This window comes from Hypanus sabinus, unplaced genomic scaffold (assembly GCF_030144855.1).
Source record: "Hypanus sabinus isolate sHypSab1 unplaced genomic scaffold, sHypSab1.hap1 scaffold_2007, whole genome shotgun sequence".
Classification (NCBI taxonomy): domain Eukaryota; kingdom Metazoa; phylum Chordata; class Chondrichthyes; order Myliobatiformes; family Dasyatidae; genus Hypanus; species Hypanus sabinus.
In genome coordinates this window covers 16,471-38,768 of record NW_026780107.1, presented here as the reverse complement: position 1 = coordinate 38,768, position 22,298 = coordinate 16,471, and the positions used below count along the sequence as shown (strand labels likewise).

The following is a 22,298-nucleotide window of genomic DNA, read 5'->3' as shown; positions in this document are numbered from 1 at the left end:
CAGGTATGGCCAGCCAAAGGCCTGTTTCCGTGCTGTGTGATCCACCGCTCCGGACATGGTAAATTAACGATGGTGGCACCGCAAGGCATTGATTTCAAAACTCCACACCCCTCTCCAACCTGAAATAAACCAGACTGCACCCCTTTGTCACCACTGGGAGTATCTTTTTCTGTCAAGGTAACATCGAGATTGATCACTTCTGCTAAACAACTGGCAATTGATGAAGTTCCTGTGTCTTCTTCCATTAATGTTGCTGCCTTACAGCAAAACTAACCCTCTCACTGTGTCAGAATCAGTGATTAAATCCGGCCCCAAACACTGTGATTTCACCCCTGCACATTGTACCTTGAACCATCTCACTGTGGGTCTGATGGAGACACAACCCCTGTGATCACATCTCCCCTGCTTCTGGCAATTCAAATACCCTCAGAATGGTTTTCTGATTCAGTCTGAAGGTTATGGTACATTCAGCTCGTCGTCAGACCTGACAAACCATGTCTTCCCACAGCTGGTTCCACCTGTTGGTGTGTCCTCTTTCCTCCACCTCCAGGGAAGCTGCATCTCCACACAAACTCCTCACTTGAGACGACTGTCTGTACCCGTGACACAGGAAATCACATCACTGTCACTCTCCTGATACCGTGTCTGACCTGCTCACCTCCGGGTATCCTCCCTCAACAAGTTTCTTCCTCAGTCACCGTCTGTGAGATTATATAAAAACACAATTACTGTAAAACGATCGATCAGACAGCTCCTGTATCCCTCCACCGCGGACGACGGTTTGCTGATTAAAACTCTCTCTTCTCAGCCCTTCGCTATTCCCTTTCCCTTTAGAAAACTCCAGATATGCCAGCTGATCCGAATCCACTGTGAGGACATTTATATCTCACAGGAGGATGTAGAAAACCGTGTTGTTCTCTGATACAGAGGTCACTGACAACCCACCGCCATCCCAATCTGCACCAACAGCCCATGGACAGTGACAGCTCTTCCAGACACTGGGGCTTTGTAACAAACACAATGTTAACAGCAAGATTAAACAGCGATTCGTTTGAAGAGAGAATTGCTGCTTCCTGAAAGGACACGCGAGCGTCCGATACAACGGAGCAGATCCTCCCCTGTTTACAACTTTATTTGATCCGGGTCACGGAACGTTCGATCATCCCACTTTCTCACAACAGCAACCCCACCCACCCCCGTCCTCGACTATGCACCTTCCATGCACTCACCCCACGGCCAAGTCCACCCACAACCTCTACCCACACACACACACAGGCAGATCCCCTTCACCCAATCCCCCTCCAAGCCCGGAAACACAACTAACTGATCCCACAGCCCGGACTCGGGTGCAAAGCTAAAACCGGGGTGCGGGATCGGGGGAGCCCGGAGCCTCAGCCGTCCGGCAGAGCTCGTTCCCGACACTTTCCATAGAAACATGGAAAACCGACAGCACAATACAGGCCCTTCGGCCTACCAAGTTGAAATTCCACGCCAACCGGCCCGATTTCCACAAACCCAAAATCAGACCCTTCTTCAGCACCAGCCGTGGTCGGAGGCGGGAGGGACAACGGAGAGTTAAATCACAAACACGACAAAGTCGTGATGCTGGAAATTCAGAGCAACACAAACAAAATGCTGGCGGAACTCAGCAGCGCGGCAGCATCTATCAGAGAGAAAAATCACACACCCACCCCACCCCCCGCATAAAAAAACGGCATTGCGATCATCAACCCCCAGACCCACCCTCCCGCACAAAAGGGAATATTATCATCGATCCCCCCGCCCCATAAAAAAAAACCTACCCCGCACAACTGCGGAGATGCGGTGTCACCAGTGTCGAGGCGGCCGCATCGGGAGCAGCGGACACAATGGGCGACCCGGAAGATTCACAGGTGAAGTGTCGCCTCACCTGAAGGATGTTTGGACAACGGAGAGAGTTCGGCCGTCCGGCCCTTTCACTGTGACACCCCGAACTCCACATCAAATCCGTCCAAACGAATCTGGGCGAACTTTAATGACCAATAAATATAATTCCTCTCAGCGATCAGCTTGTCTGAGTGATCCCCTGACTCTGAGAGGAAGGGGTATCTATGGTCCACACTGTCAGGGTGTTGAGTTTACCAGGAGACAAAGACTGCAGGGACGAGAGGTTTTCTGTTGACTAATACACTGTGTGTAGACCCCGCTGGCAATTCTGGTGTGTGACCCGAATCGAGACAAACACCACGCTGCCCACTCCACCAACAACACGGCACAGCCGGACACTTAACAGGGGACTTTACATCCCACAACCCTGGATTCAGTGATGAAACCCGTCATTAATGTTGTTGTCCCACCGAAATCATAAGAAACGTCCATTAATGTGCTTTAAATACGAGCGCTCTTCCGCAGGTGACGTCGGACACACCCCACACGCGTCTGACGTCACACACGGGGCTCCCCACACCGGGATCTGCCCTCAGGTGCGCGGCGTCTTCCGTCATCCCGCGGAGGGAGGGAGGGGGGGATTTTATTGAAAAGGTGAAGATGGTGTGAGAGGGGGCGGACAGGATGTTTGTCCCGGTGCGGACGGGGAGGGCTCATCTGTTGAAATGTCTGAGCCCACGGTGGTGTTGAGCAGAGGGATTCACCACCTTGGGGCAAACACCAGCCGACTGTTGCCCTGCAAGCGGGGCTGATGGTCAGGACCATTATTTGTGCTTTGTTGAGATTGTACCTGGAATATGGTGTAAAATCCCGCTCCCCATACTAACACGGGTTATACAGACCAAAGCACAAACTGCCGGAGGAACTCAGTGGGTCGGACAGCATCTGTGGAGGGAAATGGACCGTCAACATTTCGGGCCGAGACCCTCCCTCTGAAGTGAGAGTGGATCGGGAAATAGTCAGAGAAAAGAGGTGAGGGGTGGGGATGGGGCAAGAGCTGGGGAGTGAGGGGGGATCCAGGTGAGGGGGGAGGTGGGAAGGTGGAAATAGTGACAGGGATGGGAGGTGAGGGGTTGGGGCAACACGGGGCTGCAGAGGATGGAAATTAATTCCATAGAGGATTAACAAAGAGGTTAGAGAGTATTTGTTATAGAGAGGGCAATGAAGATTCACAAGACTGATCCCTGCAGTGGTGGGGTCATCATCCGAAGAAAGATCAAATGTGATAACCCTTTCATTTAGAGAATCGAGGACTGAGAGGAGAACACATTGAAATGCACAACATCATTACCGGTTGAACCAGGGATCCCAGTCTCTGAAACAGGGATGGACTGTCCGGGACTGAGATGAGGGGAAATGTCTCCACTCCGAGGGTGGTGAATGTCTGTAAATCCTATTGAGAAATATACCTGACATGATCACAATATATACCTGAAATATAATCACTATGTAGTAGCTATTTACTATACAATGTAATCACTCTTGTGTACCGAATATTACTATGTATTATTTTACTAGACACATTTTGCTATGTATTTTTTACTAGATACCTTGTATTTTCTTAGCTACATACTGTGGCAGTTAAAGAACAGCTGTTTCGCATTAGCAACACTAATGAGCAGAAATGTACATTTATCCAACAGCATGGCTTCTGAAGAGATAACAGGGAGGATGGTATGAGCAGGAAATGTGAGGGAGGTTAAGGGAGGCTGACTGAGAAACAACCGTGGCCAGGAATGAGGCACAAGATGTGAACTGGAAAGAAATACTGGTGGCGCACCGAGAGCTGGGCAAGAGCGTTTGATTAGTTCATGTATAGATGATATGCAACTAAAAATTGATTGGGTATGGTGATGAAACCGAAATGTAACTGAGATAAGAAATTACTATAAAGAATGCTGTACATTTCGGTGACAAGATCATTGATTGCCTTTGTTTTCAAATAAAGGTTTAAACTTCTCGAAGAATTGTCTGCGTCTCCTGTTCATATCATGTAACCACAACAATCCCCACCACAGAGAGCGGTGGAGACTCAGTGATCGTCCTCCTACAAAAGAGGCCGGCAGATGTGTGGAGACAGAAGGGATCGAGGAAATGACGATCGGGCAGAAACATGTGGCTAAGATGGAAGAGCAGCCGCCATCTTGCTGACGGTTAGAGGGGCTGAATGGCCACATCCTGCTGTTTCTCACTTGATGTTTCAGTGTTCCTGTCCAATGAAGCCAGAGGAATGTAAATAGAAATAAGCGTTTATGAACATAGACTGATTTAAATGAAACCCGCACATTTCCGGGGTGGTTCTGAATTGTGTGTCGGGACGGGATGGGAATCGAAATTATAACTCTGAGAACTCTATGACCTGGGGGTGGCTGAAAAGGGATCGGGGAAGATATGGAGGGAAAAACTAAATACTTGTCTAATGGAAATAATATAGGGAAATAATGAAATATTTTGGGAAATGCGGCGGTGGGTTGGGCAATATGTGAAGGGGGAAGAAACAGTCACCGAGTCACGTGATCCTGTTTCACCGCAGATCGGTAGCATCTGCGGGTTTGATTCCGATGCTCCGCCCAACGCCCGTGACGCAATGAGCACAATGCGCATGCTCACAGTCCCGGGAAAGGCAGTGTTGTTTTTTCGTTCTTTGTGAAAGTTGGTTGGCGGTGTGTTCGGGATTGGGAGGGGGTTCTCGCCCCTTTGGACGGGGAGCCGGAGGCGGATTATTCTCTGTGGGGCGACACCAACAATTTTCCTTCGGTGAGTATAGAAGCCGGTTCCGAGCGGGGAGGTCTGACGGTGGGTAGTGAGTTAACTTTCCAGAACTCAAGCAAGATAAAGCCTGCAGATGTTGGGAATGGGAGCAAAGCGCACAAAATGCTGGAGGAACTCAGCAGGCCGGGCAGCATCTAGGAGAAGAATACAGTCGGCATTAGCAGCCGAAACCCTTCGACAGGACTGGAGAATAAAAGGTGGGGTGGGGAGGGAGAGAGAAACACAAGGTGATCGGTGCAACCTGATGGGGGAGGGGATGAACTTTCCCGAACTGGCGGCCTCGCCTCGCTTCCTTCACAGAATCTGCCGGGGTCGGTCCGGGTTGTGAGACCTTCACACCGAACCGTCTGAGATGAGCCGCCGCTCAGCCCCTGTTGTTCTGGTCCTGTTAGCAGGATGAAGTAAAACATGTTTCCATATTGTTACTGACAGAGAATTGTACAATTTATGTTCCGTGTGTTTTCTGAATGTACTTGCCTGTGATGCTGCCACAAGTCAGTGTTTCTCTGTACCTGTACCTTCCCGTACTTGTGCACTTGGCAATAGATTCAACAGGACCTGAGAAATCTCAGTGAGATTTGATTCGTGATGATCATCTTGGCAGCTCGGTAGGTTGAATGTATGAGACAGTACACTGTAAAATGCAAAACCCTGAACAGTGTCGATGATCAGAGGGATCTTAGACTCCAAGTGCATCGCTCCCTGAAAGAGACTGCGCAGATTGATCGGATGGTTAAGAAGGCAAATGGCATGGTTGTCTTTATTAGTTGAAGCACTGAGTTCAAAAGTCGGGAAGTTGCGTTGCAGCTTTATAAAACTAGTTAGAGCACATCTGGAGTGTTTCATACAGTTCTGGTCGCCCCCATTCACGGAAGGATGTCGGGGCTTTGGAGAGAGCGCAGAAGAGGTATACCAGGATAGTGTCTGGATTAGAGGGCATGAGCTGTAACGGGAGGTTGGACAATCTCATGTTGTTTTCTCTGGATAGATGTTTATACGATTACCAGAGGATTAGAAGCAGTGTCTCAGAAGGCAGCGTCCATTGTTAAGGAACTCCAGCACCCAGGGCTGCCCTTTTCTCAATTTTACCATCAGATAGCGAGGTACAGAAGGCTGAAGGCACACACTCAGTGATTCAGAAACAGTTTCTTCCCCTCTGCCATCTGATTGCCAAATGGACATTGAACCCTTGAACACGACCTATGCCTCTTATCATCTTATACACCTCTATCAGGTTACCTCTTATCCTCCATCACTCCAAGAAGAAATGGTCGAGTTCACTCCGCCTATTCTTATAAGGCATGCTCCCCAATCCAGGCAACATCCTTGTAAACCTCCTTTGCACTCTTTCTAAGGTTTCCACATTCTTCCTGTAGTAAGGTGACCAGAATTGAACACAGTTGCGTGTGACCAGGGTCCTGTATGGCTGCAACATTACCTCTCGCTTCTAAACGCATTCCCACGATTAATAAAGGTCAATGCAATATACATAGTCTTAAACAGAGAGTCAACCTGCGTCGCAACTTTGAGTGTCCTATGGACTCGGACCCCAAGATCCCGCAGATCCTCCACACTGCCATGAGCCTTACCATTAATGCTATATTCTGCCATCACATTTGACCAAACAAAATGAACAACTTCAAACTTATCCGGGTTGAACTCCAATTGCGACCCCTCAGCCTGGTTTTGCATGCTTTCGGTGCCCGCTGTAAGCTCTAACACTTTCCACACTATCCACAACACCCCCAAGTTTTGTGTCATCAGCAAATTTACTAACATATCCCTTCACTTCCTCATCCAGGTCATTTTATAAAAATCACGACGAGCAATGTTCCCAGATATATGGATACTGTAATTGATTTAGTTATTTATTTTTAGGATTATTTTTCTTCTATATTGCGTATTGCATTGAACTGCTGCTGCAAAGTTAACAAATTTCATGATGCACGCCAGTGATAATAAAACTGAATCTGAGTGGACAGACGATATATTTTTCCTGGGGGTTGAAATGTCTAATACACTTAAGGTGAGAGGAGATGTAAGTGGCAAGTTTGGCTCTTTCCACAGAAGTGGTTGGCAGCTGGACTCTCTGCCTGGGGTACCAGCCAAGTGATCCCGTTTGCCCCTCCCATTTAACCACAGATGTAACAATCCCTTCGCTTATGCTCACAGACTCTGGGTGGGCAGTGTTTTCCTTTCTGCTCTGTACTGAAGAGGAATGTCTGTGGGATCGGGGAAGGTGTCCTCGCCTCCTGGGTCGGGGAGCCAGGGGTCAGATCACAGTCTGTGGGCCAAAGATATTGCTGTCCCATCGGTGAGTACTGAGACCGATCCCGAGTGGGGAGATCCAATGTGGGCCGTGAGCCCCGAACTGAGGGCCAATTACTCATTTATTTTCCGATTATCTGGGCTGGTCAAAAATGTGTCCCCTTCACTTAATCTGCATTGAACGATCCAAACCAGGAGCACAGGCTGTCTATTTCTGCAGAGTTGAAATGGGTGACCCACAGACAGGTCACATACGGCTTTTTCTTGCAGAACTCTCCCGCCCTCCGGTTTGTGATGCAAGATCACATGTTGTGTTGGGGAAATCTGATGTTGGCCACTGAGTCCCGTTAACTTTCCCCAAGTCGCCAAGCTTGCTGAGGCTCCTCACATTTGTCCGTGAGCTTTGTGGCTATTGTCTTCTCCCGGACTGGGGTGGGTGAGAAAGGAGAACGTCCCAGGTTGTGGGGATCTTTGATTTCACTGCCTGCTTTACTGAGTGACTGGGAAGTCTAGGGGTGGAGTGGTTTCTGTGATGTGCTGTTCTGGATCCAAAAGTCTCTGCAGATCCTCACAGTCAGGGGCAGAGTAGTTACCATAAAAAGCATGAAGTGTCCGGATGGAAAGCTTGTTGATAAAACTACGGTGAGGATCAAAGTATATCTGGCAATGTTTTTACTGGTTGTTCTAACTTTGTCATTTTGGAATCCTTTATACAGTAGTATGTACCATTAATTCAGTATCTGCATATTGCTGGAGAACCATCAGTGATTGTCCTTGATCTCTTCTCCCATCTGGTTACATCTGCTCATTCCCTGCCCATCTTGTTCAACCTCTGTCCAGTCTCTCTGACCCCATCTTCAGTGATATGCATCAACTATCTGGGTCAACCTTGGTCCACCCTGTATCACACCTTTTCAGTGATAAATATCAGCAATCCTTCTAACCATAGTCTTCATTGTGAACTATTCTTTTACACCTTTGACCTCACTGAGTTATTTCCAAAATCACTTTTTGTTAGCTGGAATGCCAGAGGGTCATCAGGTCCCATTTCTGTTGTGCATTGGTGTGGAGGGTCTAGTTTTTGAACTGTGACTGGCTGACACACTTCATCGTATTACAGTCAGCAAAGAGTACTGGGAGAGTTGGTGCTTGGACCCTAGTCCTGTGATAGCTTTGACTTCAGTTAGTGCTTCTACAGAAGGGGCTGGATGGTCATCCTTCTGCAATGAAGCAGAAATTTCGAGCAGCTGCACATTGGTTGTGGGGAAATCCCAGACTGCACTACCCAGTGTGAGATCTATGAGGTTGGGTCCTGGGATATTACAGTTTTTGATCCAGGTAAAATGGTCCCAGGAATCGAGCTGCTTGGGCTTATGGGGTGTTGAGCAAGTACTTCTGTTGTAGGATCAGATGTTAGTTTCTGGAGTTCCTTTGGAAGCATTGACTGCTAATCTGAGGAGTGGCTATGAGTAAATGGGCTGTTCTGTGTTTACAACAGGAAAAATAGACCTGCGAGTTTGGTGGTCAAACTGTGTTTAGAAATCCCCCCCACTCACTGTCATCTGTTGGCCACTCGGTGCAAGTCAAGCAGAATCTCAAGTTGCTGGAAATCTGCACTAAAAACTGAAAACGTTTGAAGTCATTCTGATGAAATGTTATTAACCTGAATTGTAGAGTTTGTTCCTCTCCCCACAGCTGTTCCTTACCTGCTGAGCGTTTCTGGTAAATCCAGCTTCTTTATATTACATTCATCCTGGACTGGTTTATATTTCCTGAAATTGACCTGGTTTAACCTGGGAATGGAAATGGCTCTTTCTGTGCTGGTACAACGGTGAAGAAAGCACAACTTTCCCTATCAATTAACCTGGTACCAATTTGTCTGTTTTTCCTGGAAATGTGTTCAGTGCAGTTGTTGCCAACAAGGTTCACATGAATAATCTCAGAAATGATCGGCTTTATGTGTGAGGAGCATTTGATGGTTCTGGACCTGTGCTCAATGGAGTTCAGAGAGACAGTGGGAGTGGTGGGGGATGTATGGTTAAGTAAAACTACAGAATGCTGAAAAGCCTGGATACAGTGGACATGCAGAGGATGTTTCCATTAGACAGAGAGTCTGTGATCTCACAGCACCGTCTCAGGATAAAGATGTTTCCCTTTAAAACTGAGAAAATCGTATTGTCCAAAAGATGTCTGATCTGTGGAATTTGTTGCAGCAGAGGTTGGTTGAGGTATATTGATGACAGAGATTAATATATTCCAGATTGCTAAGTAGCTGCAGGGTTACAGGAGGAAGGCAGGAATATGTTGGAATAAAAATCAACCATGGTTGAATGGCGGGGCAGACCAGATGGATTGAATCATCTACTTCTGTTCCTGACTGAATGATTGCTCCTTATCCCATATCATTTTGTGACGTGTGATGGACAATAACCAATTGTTTACTGAGATCATTATATCTGCATTCAACTTCTAACTTTCAGTGAGTTTTGTTCTTAGTAACATTAAGCAGAAATGTTTGCTTCTCCGTTTTATTGTTAATGTGCTTTATTTTCTCTCTGGTTAAAGTTCAACCTGCGGTGAAAGTTCTATTGGAAGAAATACCCCAACTGGAAGCAAACCACAGCTGAAGACGGGAACAGCAACAAGTGAACCAGCCCGAGGACTGAGAGCATCAACTAGAGAGAACGCTCCTGACTCAGTTTCCATTGATTCAGTCAGGAGAAAGTTTGGTGAGTCTCATTTAGTCAAACATTGAGGTCATGGTTGAGCATGGTACGATGAATGTGCTGAGCTGTGTATATCACAATGCAAAGAGCATCGTAGGAAAGCCAGATGAGCTCAGGAAAGGGAATTATGATATTGTAGACATTATTGGAACTTGTTTACACCCAATAGTCTTAGGGATTTAGAGGAACAAATTAGTAGACAGATTGGAGACCATGCCAAGAAACAAAAGTTGATTCAATAAGTGATTTTGACTTTCCATATACAGGCAGTCCCCAGGTTACACATGAGTTCCGTTCCTGAGTCCATCTTTAAGACAGATTTGTACGTATGTTGGAACAAGTACATCCGGTATTATTTAGTGTCAGTTAGTCAAACGTTTGTCTTAGTATATAGTATATATTTTACTTTTCTATGTATATAAAACACTTATAAGTATGTATTCCAATAATTAAACTATTGTGTTGCTTAGTAATAATTGTAGCTTTCATCAGGGCAGGGACTTTCACATGCTCCATTATTCTCACTTTATCCATTATCATTTAAAATTGTTACAATAGTTGACCGACTGTAGCCTAATGCTTTTCCAGTGACGGATGGCATTTCACCTCTTTCCAAATGCTTTCTTATTCACACTTTATTTTCAAGTGCGATTGCTTCCTGTCAGTGGAACAGAAACACTGCAGGCGGTGGGTGCCGACCTCTGCCAGCTCCAGAGCTCCACTGGGTCCAAAGAACTGCAACACTAAATTCCCCAGGTCCTAAACTGTACACTGAGACAGGTTAAATGGGACAAGTGGGGGCTGTGCTCGGTTTGGTTATTTGATCCTCCACAATATTCTGTGTGGGAATTTAAACTGGAGGTGGCAGTGTTTTTTTTACAAGGTCGAGTTGCGAGCTCAACATCAACCCTGCATGGAGGGTACGGGAGTCACTGGATCGACATCAACCCGGCACGGGAGCAGTCTGTCACTAAAACAAACTCGAGAACCTCCGTTCTCTAGCCCAGTGCTGAGCTGACTGCGCCACCAGCTGACAGGAATGGTGGGAGGGGTTTGTGGTGTCAGGGTAAATCTTACTAAGAAAAATTTAAGCCCAATACAAAGTTAAACACTCAACACAGTGTTAGAGGCAATGACTTAAAATGGTGGACTGCGTTCTCCTTCCTCGGTTCGTAAGTACAAGTTGCTCGTAAGTCGGACATTTGTAACTCAGGGACTACCTGTATTGATTGGGACTCGAATAGTGTAAAAGGGGTAGATGGGGTAGAGTTTCTCAAATGTGCCCTTAATCAGTATGTAAAATTCCTGACGTAGAAGTGTGCAATAAGCTGTTAGGAAATGATCAGGGCTTGTGACAGAAATTAGTGATCATAATGCCATGAAAGTCAAAATAAAGATAGAGAAAGAGAGGTCTGGACCACGGGTTGAGATTCTAAATTGGAGAAAAGTCAATTTTGATGGTATCAGGAAGGATCTGACAAGTGTGGCTTGAGACAGTCTGTTTCCTGGCAAAGGAGTACTTGGTAAGTGGGAGGCATTGAGAAGTGAAATTTTGAGAGTGTAGAGTTTGTATGTGCCTAAAAACATAAAAGTTGAAACGTAACCAGTGCAGGGAACCTTGATTTTCAGGAAATATTGAGGCCCCGGATATTTTGTTCCTCTAAATGCCTCGGACTGTTGGGTGCTGCCAAGACTCATTAATGACTACAATATCATAATTCCACTTCCTGCGCTCATCTGACTTTTTTTTAGTTGTCTTCTGTTAGGTTCTAAAAGCTTCCAAATAATGTTTGCTCTTTTGTTTTCCCCTCTCTTTGGCTTTTATGTTGTCTTTGGCTTCTCATTTCAGCCACGGTTGTGTCCTCCTGCCTTTCCAATGCTTCCACTTCTTTGGGATGCATCGATGACTCAGCTTCCAAAATACTCCCAGAAACTCCAGCCATTGCTGCTCCGTTGTCACTCCTACCTTTTCCCTTCCAAACAAGTTTGGCCAGCTTCTCTGACATAGAAACATGGAGAAGTTCAGTACAGAAATAGGCTATTTGGCCCATCTAGTCAATGCTGAAAAAAACATTTAAGCTGTGCAACTACCTGCACCAGGACCATCGCCCTCCATACCCCTACCATCCACACTCCCATCCAAACTTCTGTTAAATGGTGAAACCGAGCTCATATTCACCACTTGTGCTGACATCTCATTCCACCCTCTCACAACCATTTCAGTAAAGAGCTTTTCCAAATGTTCCCATTAAATTTTCACCTTCTCCACTTACCTATGACTTCTGGTTATCATTGCACCCAACCTCAGTGGAAAATCCTCCTTCCATTTAACCTATCTTTACCCTCATAATGTTGTATACTTCTGACAAATACACAAAGCAATGAATAATTTAATTCTTTATGTTTAGAGCATTTTTAGGTGTATAAGCTGATGAGGGGTATTGATCATGTGGATATCCAGAGGTTTATTCCCAGGGCTGAAATCACTAACACGAGAGGACATAGTTTTAAGGTGCTTGGAAATATATACCGAGGGGATGTCAGGGGTAAGTTTTTTTACACAGAGAGTGGTGGGTGCGTGGAATGCACTGCCGGCTATTTGTGTGGATGTGTTCAGTTACTGTGGGGGAGGAACCCATGCAGCTCAGTGGGAACAGGGAATAATACCAATCGAGAGAGTCAAACTGAGGCAGGTCACAGATTGGAGATGGCAGAGATGACCCATTCTTATAGAGACAGGAAGAGCGTCAGAGAGTTTAATGGTCATTCCAGATACCAGCACTGTGCCCAGTTAGAAGGTGATTTCTCTCTCCAAATTGGGTTAAACTTCACTGTAACAGTGTGATGTCAGAACACACCTTGACAACTCAAGTGATCTCAGCTGAAATGTTGTTCTACACCAATTGATGGATTTTGTAAATCTTTTCACAGGTTAAAAATGACAAGGAATTTGTCTACGGGAATGTCTAACACAACACACACGTTTTGCTGTCTCTTTTGATATTTAAGAAGTGAAGCAAGGGATTCACTCGATTATCCTTCCTGCTCAGACTGTGGCGAGGGATTTACTCGGTCATTTCAATTGAAGGTACATCAGCAAGTTCGCACTGGGACAAGGCCATTCACCTGTTCTGTTTGTGAGAAAGGATCCAGTCGTCTTCCCACCTGTGGACACACTAGGCAGATCACACTGGGCAGAAGCTCTTCCATCTGCTGAATTTGTGGGGAAAGATTCATTTTGTCATCTAACCTAATGGCTCACCAGCGAGTTCACACCAGAGAGCGGCCATTCACCTGCTCAGACTGTGGGAAGAGATTCACTCGGTCATCCCAACTGAAGGCACATCAGAGAGTTCACACTGGAGAGAGACCATTCACTTGCTCAGACTGTGGGAAGGGATTCACTCAGTCATCCGACCTACTCACACACCAGTTAGTTCACACTGGCGAAAGGCCATTCACCTGCTCAGACTGTGGGAAGGGATTCACTCAGTCGTCCGCCCTAATGGCACACCGACGAGTTCACACTGGGGAGCGGCCGTTCACCTGCTCGAACTGTGGGAAGAGATTCACTCGGTCATCCCAACTGAAGGTACATCAGCGAGTTCACACCGGGGAGAGGCCATACACTTGCTCAGACTGTGGGAAGGGATTCACTCGGTCATCTAACCTAATGGCACACCAGCAAATTCACACCGGGGAGAGGCCGTTTACCTGTTCAGACTGTGGGAAGGGATTCACTTGCTCATCCCAACTGAAGGTGCATCAACGAGTTCACACCGGGGAGAGGCCGTTCACCTGCTCAGAGTGTGGGAAGAGATTCACTTGGTCATCCCAAATGAAGGTACATCAGAGAATTCACACTGGAGAGAGGCCGTTCATCTGCTCGGACTGTGGGAAAGGATTCATTTGCTCATCCCAGCTGAAGGTACACCAGTCAGTTCACACTGGGGAGAGGCTGTACACTTGCTCAGTCTGTGGGAAGGGATTCACCCGGTCATCTCAGTTACTGAGACACCAGTCAGTTCACACTGGTGAGTGGCTGTTCACCTGCTCAGACTGTGGGAAGGGATTCACTGAATCATCTCAACTGAAGGTACATCAGAGAGTTCACACTGTAGAGAGGCCATTCACCTGCTCAGACTGTGGGAAGGGATTCACTCGGTCATCCGACCTACTGGCACACCAACGAGTTCACACCGGGGAGCGGCCATTCACCTGCTCAGACTGTGGGAAGGGATTCACTCGGTCATCCGACCTACTGGCACACCAGCGAATTCACACCGGGGAGCGGCCATTCACCTGCTCAGACTGTGGGAAGGGATTCACTCGGTCATCTAAGCTGAAGGTACATCAGCGAATTCACACTGGGTAGAGGCTGATCACCTGCTCAGACTTCAGGAAAAGATTTTCTCAGCCAAATCAACCAAGTAGGCATCATTGAGTTCTTACCGGGGAGTGTCCGTTCACCTGCTGTGAATGTGGTAAGCAATTAACTCAGTAATCAGACACAGACATAATTTATTATTCCTGAGGGAAATTGGGTTTCGTGACAGTCGCACCAACCAAGAACAGGAAATATAGCAATATGAAACCATAAATAATTAAATAATACTAAGTCAAGTATGCTGTTACGTACCCAGTAACTGGGTTAACAGACCAGCAGAAATGGAAGGATATGTTGGTGTCTGGTGGTTCTTTAACTAAAGGTGTTTATTAGTAAAATAAACCAAAGAGTATCAATAATGCAAATATACATATAAAACAGGTTAGCAATAATAAACAAGCTCTATCAATATCTAGGGGTATATGAATAGTCATAAGAGAATATAAAGTTCAGTTCAGTTCGTCCATGCTGAGGTAGCTGTTGCTGTGCTGCAATTGGAGAGAGAGAGAGGGGGGCAGAAAGCGACCAAGAGATTGGGCAGCTGCAGCAAGCAAACCTTCTGTTGTCTTCTTATTCCGTTGTACCATTGTGGTCATTCGGTTATGACCCCTCCGTTCTCAGCTAGACTGTTCTTCAGTGGTGGACTCATCACCCTGGCATGACTGGACACACACACAAGTCCCCACCAGCCCTGCCGTCACACTGTGAGCTTTTGTGACCGATCTTCTGATTCGGTCCTCTAAGCCCCCACCTTCCTGTGGGTGCACAACACTCGGTCAGTGTCCACTGGTGTGTTTGAAGAGTGTCTCCCCAGACCCGTCTTTTATCCCCACTGACGGGGTATCAGCCATCCATCAACTCAATATGTCTATGTCCATCAAGCTAGGCCACTCCTGCTGTCTCTTCAGGAATGTTAACGAGCAAAGAAGTGTCCCTGCAGCAAAAGGTTTCGTTTACCTGTCCATCAGTGAAGCAGCCATAATACCTAAATCAGTCGTCTCTCTCTTATCTGTAGCAGATATCTCTACCTCTGTTCTTCATCTCTCTCTCACTCTCATTAGCTGCATAGTCCTCAAAGGGGGGGGGGGGGGGGAAGGGTCAGCTCTGGACCCCATTTCCATCAGGTCTGTTCAGCACACATAACACCCCCACCCTTCAAAGAATCTTCACCGGGTTGAAAATTCACTAGTAAAGCACATTACAGAGTCTAATCTAATACAGAAGTGGTCTTTAACTACAAGGATAACACAGGTATACTTTCAAATTAACACCTGGATAAACAATCAGCAATTACATTGTCATTTCCCTTTACATTTTGTATTTTAATATCAAATTCTTGTAACAACAGACTCCAACTTAATAACCATCTATTTTTATTCTTCATGTTTGTCAAAAATACCAAGGGGTTGCGATCAGTATAAACTATCACTGGTTTCTATGCTGGTCAAATGTAGACCTCAAAATGCTGTAATGCCAGGGTAAGTGACAGTAATTCTTTTTCTACAGTGGAGTTAGTTCTTAGCTTAGGTGTATATCACAAAGAGTGAACCACTACATGTGTGATTATAATGTAGTACATAACAGAAGATTGTGCAAATAGTAATCTCTATTTTACTTCTAAACCTAACTTTCAGTCAACCTACTATGATATCATCTTTAACTTTCACAAGCTTCGTCCAGAAAAATAAAGCTTATCACCGATGTTTTCTAAACTAAGCCCATTTTCTGAACTTCCACACCACTCATTAATTTTAAGCAGGTCATTAATTTTATCTTCAGGATCTTTAATTTGATTAGTTTCCTTGATGACACTAGCAGATGGTCTCTCTGGGCCAAAACAACACTTTAAGTTCTGCCTCTCCAAATCACATACTTGAGCAACATCACCAAGTTGCTTATCCTTAAATTTCAAAACAAACATCTTGTTAACAAACCATTGTTTAGTTAACGGTCCCTTCCCTTTGCACAACAGTCCTGGAACCAAACCCGACTTTACATTTACTTTATTCAAAAGTCGAGTAACACTTTTTCGCTCAGTATCTCCAATAACATCCATCTCACCAGCTTTTATCTCATCACTGACTTTTAATACACATGACTGAGAATCCTCACTCTCTCCTGGTGCCAAGGTTAACCCTTTCTTCACTGAACCAAGTGCATCTGACCCAAAAGGATTGCATTCCTTTTTAACCAAATCAGACATTTCAGACCTTTCCTGAGTCTCCACACAAGGTTCAGTAACCTGAACATAGGCCAATGGGACAACTGCCTCTTCTAGGCTTTCAATACCAGTCCCAGTTTCAAATTCCGAGTTCCCCTGATCCTCCCAGTTACTCTCTGGGCAACACCCATCTGGAGTAAACTCAACCTTGCAGGTTAAAACAACCTCGTCTGCTAACCCAGCGGACTCCCTCAAGGTAGAGGCATCCTTATTATCTCAGAAAGCCTTTGCATTATTGAGAACACACTTAAATTCTTCAACTACAACCAGCTCTGTCAATCCAGATACATCATCCGTGTCCAACCCTGGACCTTCTAACTGCCACATCTGTTCCTCATCTTGGCTCTGTGCCTCCATAAATTCCTTGCTCACTCCAAAATGTCCACCCAGGGGTATCTTACGGGCCAATTTCAAGATTCTGTTCCTTGACAACACTGACTCTGCTTTGTCTCCCTTACTTTCCTTAGCCCCACTATTCTCCGTTTTACCACCCTCCAACCTCTCCTGGTACAAGGCTGGTAAAAATGTCTCTGCTAAATCAAGGTTGGACTCGGCTAAATCAGGGGTAGTCTTAACAGCTTTCCTCGACATTCTTCTGGTGACTGCACCTGCGGGATTAAATTCAGAAACTATGGGCGGGGGCTCAGTCCTGGCAGGCTTACTCGCGAGCTGAACTGCAGAGAACACATCCCTCCCCCCCCCCCCCCCCCCCCAACCCCCGCTCAGGTCATTCCTGAGTAAGACATCTACATGGGGTATCGGGAGTGCAGACTGTATCCCGATCGTGACTGGTCCAGATAGCAGATCACTCTTCAAAAATACTTTATGTAACGGTACGGCCTCAGTTCCTTTTCCAACCCCTTCTATCACGTTCACGTCACCAGTATCTGTCTCACTATTGAATTCCAATGCTCTGCTTAGGATTAAGGACTAAAAAGCCCCAGTGTCTCTCCAGATTCTTACTGGCACTGGGGGTCACCCCTCACTCACAGATACCAACCCGGTTGAAAGGGATTTCTCACATCCCTCCTGAACTCGGTTTAGCTCCTCTTTTAACGGCATTTCAACCGGCTTAACACAGCCCGTCGGCACGGTCGCCTTTCCTTTCCCCGTCTCCTCCTTTGGAGCAAAGAACTTAGATGCTATGTGGCCAGATTTCCCACTGTTATAACACACAACGCTAGGAGACCTGCCAGACGGCTTTTCCTCCTTGTCTTTTCCGGTAGACCCCGGCTTAGTCTCAGACTTAGCCGGTAGGCTTTCTCTACCACCCCTACTGCTCCGTAGTAGCACTTATTTGGGGAAAATTTCATTTGATGGGTTAAGGCGTATTCATCTGCTAGCTTGGCAGATTCTGATATGGACTTATTTTTCTTCTCGTTCGGGTATCTCCGGACATTATCCGGAACACAATCTTTTAATTCTTCAATCAGGATCATCTTTCGTAGGCAGCAGAAATCCTCCCCAACCCCTTCTGCAGCGCACCAGCGGTCAAAGTACACACACTTGTCGTATGTAACCTCTGTGAACGTCTGATTCCACTGCTTCCTTAAGTCCCTGAACTCTTGTCTATAGGCTTCAGGTACCAGCTCATAGGCCCGAAGGATAGCCAGTTTTGCTTCCTCATAATCCTCTGCAACCTCCATCGACAATGCTGCATATGCACGTTGAGCCTTCCTTTTAAGTACACTTTGTAACAACACCACCCACTTATCTCTCGGCCACTTCTGGATCACAGCCACTTTTTTCCCTACAGGAAAGTGTTCTAACAACTCTTCCTTGAATATCTGCATCATGAGATAATGTTCAGCCATCTTACGTTGTATCTCTGCCATCGTCGTCCCTTTCTTAACCTCCTTGAATTCCAAGGACTCCACCATTTCCCAAAACTCAGACTTTTTAGCCTTCTTTAAAGCCACAAAGTCTGGACTTAACAGAAACTCGTCAACATCCATTTCTGCTGCCTGTCTTTCTGGTTTCTCACACAACCAGATCAGATAAGGGAAATCTATCACGTTAGCTAAAGGTGTTTATTAGTAAAATAAGCAAAACAGTATCAATAATACAAATACACATATAAAACAAGTTAGCAACAATAAACATAGAAGTGTAGGAATAATAATCAATAATAAGAAACAAGCTCAATCAATGTCTAGGGGTAAGTGGAAACCAGCGCAGGACCAGCCTATTGGCTCAGGGTGTCTGAAACTCTGAGGGAGGAGTTGTAAAGTTTGATGGCCACAGGCAGGAATGACTTCCTATGACGCTCAGGTTTACATCTCAGTGGAATGAGTCTCTGGCTGAGTGTACTCCTATGCCTAACCAGTACTTTATGGAGTGGATGGGAGACATTGTCCAAGATGGCATGCAACCTGGACAGCATCCTCTTTTCAGACACCACCGTCAGAGAGTCCAGTTGCACCTCCACAACATCACTGGCCTTACGAATGAGTTTGTTGTTTCAGTTGGTGTCTGCTACCCTCAGCCTGCTGCCCCAGCACACAACAGCAAACATGATAGCACTGGCCACCACATCATCAGCCTCGTCCGGCAGATGTTAAAGGACCTCAGTCTCCTCAGGAAATAGAGACGGCTCTGACCCTTCTTGTAGACAGCCCCAGTGTTCTTTACTCTAACCATATGTAACTCTCGCTTTGGCCCTCAGCTTAATATGGGGGGTCATAGACCCGCAGCCTGGCCAAACTTAAGAAATCTCCTTTTGGTGGATGCTGTGTGTTGTGTCCCCTGTAGTAAATCAGTACCCTGAAATACAAAACAGTACACAATATGTGATTAAATGATTGAGCTTTATAATTCTTACTTTGACTATAGGGTTAGTAAAGAAAACAAAAAAAAAGAAAAAGGGCCCAGTCTCTCCATTCACGTCTTCTCATCTCTCCCCAGCAAAAGAGCACAAAATCTCTCTTCCAAACTCACAAGAAAGAACATTTCTCTCATTGGATAGCCTCGCACTCCAAATCCCTGTCATCTCTGGTCATAACCTAAACATTGTTACACTTTTGACACACTACCAGTTTCACACTGGGGAGGAAGTTTCAATAAACTGCAGGCTGGATATTTGTCTATCACCGTTGCTGAATGCAATTTTGAGAGTGACTGTCGGTGCTGAACTCTGCAATTATTGCTGCTGCTCACCACACCCAGTTCTGCACCCAGGTCACTGGGCATGGGAGGAGTTTCTTCTGCTGCACATTCACCTTTAATGGGACTGGAGTTTAATATTCTGGACCTGAGACAAATAAATCAGTTCTATTTTAAACTCTGTCTTGGTGAATTTACAACACACCTGGTGTACAGTAGAGTCAACTCAGGCCAGCTGTACCCAGTGATTCTGTTCCACAACAGTCCTTTTAAATCCTCCCGTTTTCACCCTCTCACCCTCCCTGTGGTGATGGGTTCCTAACAGTCACCACTCTGTGGGTGAAGAGGTTTCCCTTGAATTTTCTACTGACTGAAGAAGTCGAGCTGACTGCAGTTCTGTCTGAGATGTTCTTCACCCCTCTAATCTCTGGATGAGGAAGAATGACATTGCGAGTTAAACTCCTAATCACGACTCATTTCCACATTATGGGTCACTTTCCCTGCTTCTAAAGTGTTGTTAGAGAACACCACTGTTCTCTAAAAACTGAAAGCAGAATGGGAAACGATTAGTTGAATGCTCAATGAAGCAGGGTCAGAAACCAGAGGCGAGTCTGCACAGGGCAGAGTTTGGGGATCTGGATAATATTTGAGGTAAGAACATATGATGAGAAGGGGATCAGCAGCAGAATGAGGCAATGAATGACAGAGTAGCAACATTTGGAAGCTGATTGACAGAGAAAATAATTTGGTTGTCCGATGACACAAACAATACCTGGGGTGCGGTGCTCCACTGGTTGAGGAACACGTGTGTGTTGGGAATGGTTTTATCTGTTGGGGGAGTTGTTCTTGTTTGTTTATCCTGTAATATTATATCCGGATGGTTATTATGGATTGTCCTATCTGAAATAATGTATTGATTATCATCTAATTTGCAAGATTTTGACAGTAAAACTGTATCGGGCTTGAATTTATGGTACCTTTATGAAGTGATGGGCATTCATGAGTTTGTATTTTAAAGCAAGATTTTGATGAATGATATTTGCCATTTCTTTGTACCTTTCTAAGTAATCAGATTGAGTTAATCTGCTGCAGGATCCTGGAATGTGTTGGATTGTGTCTGATTTCTCTGGCATTTTCTGCACTAACTTCCTCGTTTGTTAATATTTCATGTATTTTTGATGTTTCCCCCCTTTGTTTTTTAGGGGGAGAGGTCTCCAACTCTCAGTCAGGTGCTCAAGGCTTCCTTGTCAACATCTAGTCTACTCAGATCATTGGGATGTCTCGCATGGAGGGTCATACTTATTTCACTGGTTAAAGTTTTCTTCCGGAGTGATGATTGATTGTTCTGAGTTGGTCTATCATTTAAGTTTTCTGGTCTGTATTTCTTATCATGATTGCAAATACACACATGGAGTGCTGAATCCTGTTCATTTTTGATGAAAATATATACTTAAAAGTTTTATCTGTTTTTTCTTGTTTTTTTTATTGAAGTTCATCATCAAATAAACATTTCCAGAAGATGTATTTCAGACATTGTAAATATATATCATATAATCATATATGCCACAAATCCCCACATAGAATTTATCTGAGGTATACACTTCTATAAGTGTGAAAGAAAAAACAAGCAAAAGGAAAAAAAAACTATGTACAAGTAGGGAGTGATCTTTTTTTAGAACATATTCATTGATTTGTGAGAATAAAAGCAGGCCGAGAGGGATTATGTAGTTAAACCATTTTTCCCAGTATGAATCAATTTGTTCCAGATTATGATTATCTTCTCCAACTTGTCCATTGTAATTTCCATCCATGCATAAAGTTGGGCTCTCCTGTGATAACCATTTCCTAGTAACAGTCTTCTTACCAGCTGCCAACAATATATTCATTAAATATTTGTCTTTTTTCAACCATTCTTGAGGTATATATCCAAAATATATGGTCTTACTCCCCAAGAGTATTTCACATTTAAAGATGCCGTGTAGGGCATTGTGTATCCCCCTCCAATAGCCTTTGATAACAGGGCAGTCACAAAAAATATAATAATGATTTGCATTTCAATTTCCACAGTTTCTCCAGCAAACAGCGAGGTTACTATCATAATGGGATTTCTGAGAGGGTGTAATGAAATATCTTATCAAGTTTTTCCATCCGAACTCCCTCCATTTCTGAGAACTGGTACACTTCCATTGATACCTCCATATTATTGTCCATTCTTCCTCAGATATAATTATCCCTCCTTCCTTCTCCCATTTTGTTTTAATGTAAGAAGTCAAATATGTTTTAAGATTTGACAAACTCTTATGCATGCTTGAAATAATTCTACTACCGTTATCTGAATTATATGCTTTTCTAAATAGCTCTATCATGCATGTGCTTGCCTTGGATACAATTTTAAGCATCCTATTAACATACCGTCACATCTATAAATACTGATAAAAATCTGTTTTTTCTAAATGTTTCTCTTTCAGCATTTCAAAGCTGAACAGTGTTCCTTCTTTCATTATGTTGCAAAGAACTGTTATTCCTTTAGCTGTCCAGTCCTTAAATCTAGCATCCAATTTATTTGGTGTAAAATCCGAGTTATATGCACACCATTGAAGAATTGCAGTATCTCCCTCGAGATTATATTCTTTTATAGTAGTTTTTCCATATTAAGAGTCAATTTCACCCATGGATTATCAATAGTATTTATGTACCTTTGCAAGTTATTATCAGCCAAAATGCTTGTACGGGGATGGGAAGTACCCGCTCCGCAATGTTTTTCCATTGAGCGTCATACGATGGGTTGCTCCAGCATATCACAGCTCTCAACTGTGCTGTAAAATAATAACCTCTAAGAGAAGTTAGGCCGCATCCACCCTTTTCCTTTGCTAATTGCAAAGTTTTGAGATGAACT

At 44.9% G+C, this 22,298-nt stretch overlaps 2 protein-coding genes across 2 annotated transcripts; one reads left to right on the top strand and one right to left on the bottom strand.

Moving 5' to 3' along the window:
* The first annotated feature begins 4,212 nt into the window (after nt 1-4,212).
* LOC132387590 (zinc finger protein 239-like) lies at nt 4,213-20,809 on the top strand. Its single transcript, XM_059959965.1, has 4 exons — nt 4,213-4,683; nt 9,532-9,695; nt 12,624-14,176; nt 20,605-20,809. The coding sequence occupies exon 3, from the start codon at nt 12,946-12,948 to the stop codon at nt 14,065-14,067; it is 1,122 nt and encodes a 373-aa protein (XP_059815948.1). The 5' UTR covers nt 4,213-4,683; nt 9,532-9,695; nt 12,624-12,945; the 3' UTR covers nt 14,068-14,176; nt 20,605-20,809.
* Nucleotides 17,009-22,206, bottom strand: LOC132387591 (uncharacterized). The gene is made up of 2 exons (XM_059959966.1): nt 22,099-22,206; nt 17,009-19,063 (listed from the first exon to the last, which is right to left on the bottom strand). Exon 2 carries the CDS (start codon nt 18,253-18,255, stop codon nt 17,443-17,445), a length of 813 nt encoding a protein of 270 aa, XP_059815949.1. The 5' UTR covers nt 18,256-19,063; nt 22,099-22,206; the 3' UTR covers nt 17,009-17,442.
* Between the last annotated feature and the right edge of the window lie 92 nt (nt 22,207-22,298).

Coding starts and splice junctions, on each gene's coding strand:
- LOC132387590 (XM_059959965.1), top strand. CDS start 12,946: ATGGCTCACCAGCGAGTTCACACCAGAGAGCGGCCATTCACCTGCTCA.
- LOC132387591 (XM_059959966.1), bottom strand. CDS start 18,255: ATGGATGTTGACGAGTTTCTGTTAAGTCCAGACTTTGTGGCTTTAAAG.